This window comes from Adiantum capillus-veneris, chromosome 24 (genome assembly GCF_014529385.1).
Source record: "Adiantum capillus-veneris isolate H3 chromosome 24, ASM1452938v2, whole genome shotgun sequence".
Lineage (NCBI taxonomy): Eukaryota > Viridiplantae > Streptophyta > Polypodiopsida > Polypodiales > Pteridaceae > Adiantum > Adiantum capillus-veneris.
This window is the reverse complement of record NC_140954.1, coordinates 41,025,942-41,030,001: the sequence shown is the minus strand read 5'-3', so window position 1 is coordinate 41,030,001 and position 4,060 is coordinate 41,025,942. Positions and strand designations below refer to the sequence as shown.

At 43.7% G+C, this 4,060-nt stretch overlaps 1 protein-coding gene across 4 annotated transcripts; it reads left to right on the top strand.

Annotated features, from left to right (window-relative positions):
• The first annotated feature begins 722 nt into the window (after positions 1-722).
• On the top strand, positions 723-3,747 carry LOC147426258 (threonine synthase, chloroplastic-like). Of its 4 annotated transcripts, none has more exons than XM_086498667.1 (2): positions 723-858; positions 925-3,747. In XM_086498667.1, exons 1-2 carry the CDS (start codon positions 815-817, stop codon positions 2,180-2,182), a joined length of 1,302 nt encoding a protein of 433 aa, XP_086354793.1. In that variant the 5' UTR covers positions 723-814; the 3' UTR covers positions 2,183-3,747. The 4 variants fall into 4 exon arrangements, with proteins under 4 accessions (XP_086354793.1, XP_086354795.1, XP_086354794.1 ...); XM_086498669.1 differs by having other exon boundaries at positions 734-858; positions 956-3,747; XM_086498668.1 differs by having other exon boundaries at positions 745-858; positions 948-3,747.
• Positions 3,748-4,060: the final 313 nt, after the last annotated feature.

Sequence of the window (4,060 nt, the reverse complement as noted above, 5' to 3'; positions counted from 1 at the left end):
TATGTAATGACTCCAAGTATAAGCTCGCTTTGAATCTGAACTCTCATCTGTCTGCACTCCTCATCATACCAACTATTCTGAGACATGTTCCCAGAAAGTCTTCTTTGATCTGGTTGAGTGTGTGGGTATGCCTCTGCTGCTGCCCCATGCAAGATCTCCGTTAATAGAGTGGTGATCTCCTCCACAATATACACAGGCTCGGCTGCCCTCATCCGCCTGTAAATCTCCTCCATAAACTGAGTCCGTCTCTAGTGTAAAAGTATACCGTGTGTGTGCAATCCTCCGTGGTGTCTGAGAGGCACTATACTGGAAAGAGACTGAAAAAGTCAGGAGAGCATGGTCCATTGCTACTCCAACACCTCTAGGTCCCACACTGAGATCCTGAAAGAGACTGAAAAAGTCAGGAGAGCATGGTCCACTGCTACTCCAACAAGTCTAGGTCCCACACTGAGATCCTGAATACTCGAGATGAAGCTCGGTGAAGTCATGACATAGTCCATTGTACTGGCCCCATGTCTGTGTGGAAAGCATGTGAATCCCCCAGATGAAGGAAAAATCTCTAGACCATTAAGTATGGCCAAACCATGCGTAGTCGTCATCTCCATGAGATATCTCCCATACTATGTGTGCTTGAAAAGATGCGCTTGAAAAGAGAGAGAGAGAGAGAGAGAGAGATATGCGCTTGAAAAGCGTTCGAAAAATGAAAGCATCTCCCAGATTCTAAGCATCTAAAAGACTATCTATCACCTTTAACTCAAAGGTTCTCCCCATATATCGTGTTGCTATAGAAGACTAGGAGAATGAGAGTGAAGTCATGGCTAACTCAGGAAGTCATCGCCAACATAAATTCTCTGCCAGGTATGTTCCCTTCAGTCCCAATGACCCCTCAGATGAAGAGTATTCATTAGATGATGTAATCTACAGAAGCAGAGATGGGAAACTTTTAGATGTGCAGCATGACATGGACGCTTTGAAGGAATTTGATGGGCAGTACTGGCGAAATCTGTTCGATTCCCGTTTTGGGAAAACCGCATGGCCATATGGGTCTGGTGTTTGGAGCAAAAAAGAATGGGTCTTGCCAGAGATCGAAGACAGTGACATCGTTAGTTTCTTTGAAGGCAATTCCAATCTGTTTTGGGCAGAGAGGTTTGGAAAAGAGGTGCTGCACATGCATGATTTGTGGGTCAAGCAATGTGGGATAAGTCACACAGGTAGCTTCAAAGACCTTGGAATGACCGTGCTTGTTAGCCAAGTGAACAGATTGAGAAAGATGGGTAAACCCATTGTCGCAGTTGGCTGCGCATCTACAGGGGATACATCCGCTGCCCTCTCTGCATATTGTGTGGCCGTGGGTATCCCAGCAATAGTCTTCTTACCGGCAAACAAGATCTCATTGGCACAGCTTGTACAGCCAATTGCTAATGGGGCTTTGGTTCTCAGCCTCAACACTGATTTTGATGGGTGCATGCGTGTTGTTAAGGAGGTAACCTCAAAGTTGCCCATCTATCTTGCCAATTCTCTCAATAGTTTACGCCTAGAAGGGCAAAAAACTGCAGCTATTGAGATTTGCCAGCAATTTGATTGGAAAGCTCCAGATTGGGTCATTGTTCCTGGTGGCAACCTTGGAAATATTTATGCCTTCTACAAGGGTTTTTACATGTGTAAAGAGTTAGGTTTGACTGAGTGCATGCCTCGGTTGGTTTGTGCCCAAGCTGCTAATGCTAATCCATTATACCTTTACTATCAATCGGGTTGGAAAGATTACAAATCTGTGAAAGCTAAGGCTACATATGCATCTGCTATTCAAATTGGTGATCCCGTTTCTATAGACCGTGCTGTGTATGCACTCAAGAGCTGTAATGGGATAGTTGAAGAAGCTACCGAAGAAGAGCTAATGGATGCCGCAGCCCTGGCTGATCAAAGAGGCATGTTAACTTGCCCTCATACAGGTGTGGCACTTGCAGCCTTGATCAAGCTGCGGAAAAAGGGTATCATTAGTGCGACACATCGCACAGTGGTTGTAAGCACTGCCCACGGCTTGAAGTTCACGCAATCCAAGATCGCATATCACTCGGGAATGATTTCCGACTTTACTTGCAAGTTTGCAAATCCTCCAATAGAAGTCAATGCAGATGTAGAAAGTGTCATGGGAGTTCTTAAAGAGAAGTTACCATTGGCATGATGGTGGTGTTGTATATGCAAGGCAGGGTTTGATAGCATAGGGGAGGGCCTTTTCTTGGAGAAGGGGTCCCTTAATTTGGCAAACGGAGACCCAAGGCACTTTGTCCTGAGGTGTAGCTTTCTGATAATGTGGCATAGCTTTCTAATAGTGTTTTCACACCAATATTCATATTGTCCTTGTTTGGTGAATCATTTTTTTTTCTTTTGAAAGACTCCTCTTATTATATTCATCAAAAGTACAAAAACAGCACAGGCTGGCAACAGGATACAACATCACAGCTCATGGCTGGACTAAGAGTGAGCATGTACATAGCCTATGGCTGGAACAATAAATACTTAGGCAATCCCAACAGTAAGGGGGAGAGAGGCACATAAGATCATTGCAGATTGCCTTCACGAAGGCGGAAGAAGATGCTCCGGCTATCCCAATTGCGGAGAAACTGTGTTCTCTGCTCCTCGAATCTTCTAGAACTTTGCTGTGAGCGCTTCATACCTCTCCTTAGAAGTGAGTCAAGACCCTCTTGATGAATCATTTGTTAACAGGAACTTATCTGAGATGGCATTAAGTTCACCCCCAGGAAGAGAATCTATGTCAGCTTATGTGCATGGTGTAAAGCATCCTTCGTTGGCGGAAAAGTTGCATGTTGTGCCCATCAGGAATGTGGGTTCTTGACTGTATGTTTAATCAACGTGAAAGGATTTGTACAAAGAGACATGTTCTTTATCCCCAGGCCTACGTTGCCTGTTTATGCAAGAATGATGTCAGTCCTAGATGCTCAGGTCATGATTTTTTAAGGCAATGCAGCTTTGGCTTCACTGATGAGGATGCAGCTTTGCAGATGTGGGCGTAGCTATCATGGCATGGTGTGAAGTGATACATTTGAGACCTACTTATAATGAATGATGGCTGTGTGACAGTTCTATATTCATAGAGATTGCTTACACAGAAGAGGGTAGTGAAGAGGGTCTTGTAGCAATGGAGCTTTAGCAGATGGAAGTTGGTTGTTCATGTGCTCGGGCACTAGTAGCTTCAATCAAGCAAAGGAGACCACTTGGCAAGATTTACAGGGTTCTGCAAGTAGGCAATATTCGCAAACAGCTTGTCCTTCCCCTAGCCCTTTCGGCACGGTTTCACACGGTACATCTATCTTGCCTTCAATGTGTTTAGCACCATGAAAAACTAGTCAATGAGTAAGGCTAGAATAGGTGCTCAGAGGACTAGTGGAGTCATGCAAATGTGTGTTTTCTTGGAGGACCAAGTATGTGTTATTGGAATGTGGGAAGGTCTAGCAACTAGCATTACTTTAGGAGGTGGGTGTCATGTGCACCACCTATCAATGCACGGTGATGTGCTCGAAAAGGCGCGAAACTGGTACACATGCAAGGCATTTAAGCAAACATGAGCATTTTTAGGGTTTTTGAACAATTATCATATGATACTCCGGAGGGTCTCCAAGTGAGGTATGTAGCATGTGCATTTTTAGTAGTAAGTCTCGGTCATTTCTGAGTCGAGACAAGTCAGTCAAAAACCATTGGCTAAAAACGTTTAAATATTTTTGCCGACTATGTAGATGAGTCCAAACAGTATTTTTCAGATGCGTGAGACTATTGGATTGATTTAGATGATGTGCTATGTGAGGATTTAGGTTACTCCTCTGTTTATTGAACACTTCATAACTTGAGAACTTAGAACTTGAGTACAAGACTGAACTTGAAAGAGACTTGAGAGATTCAAATTGAGATTGCTTTGCATTACACAAGCCACTCTTATATAGAGGGGGAAAGGTTACAATGAAGAATAGTGTTTTTTAATGAATAGGCATGTCTTTTTGAATGAAACATTGCGACTCTAGGCGAAGAGATGTAGCCATTCGATGAA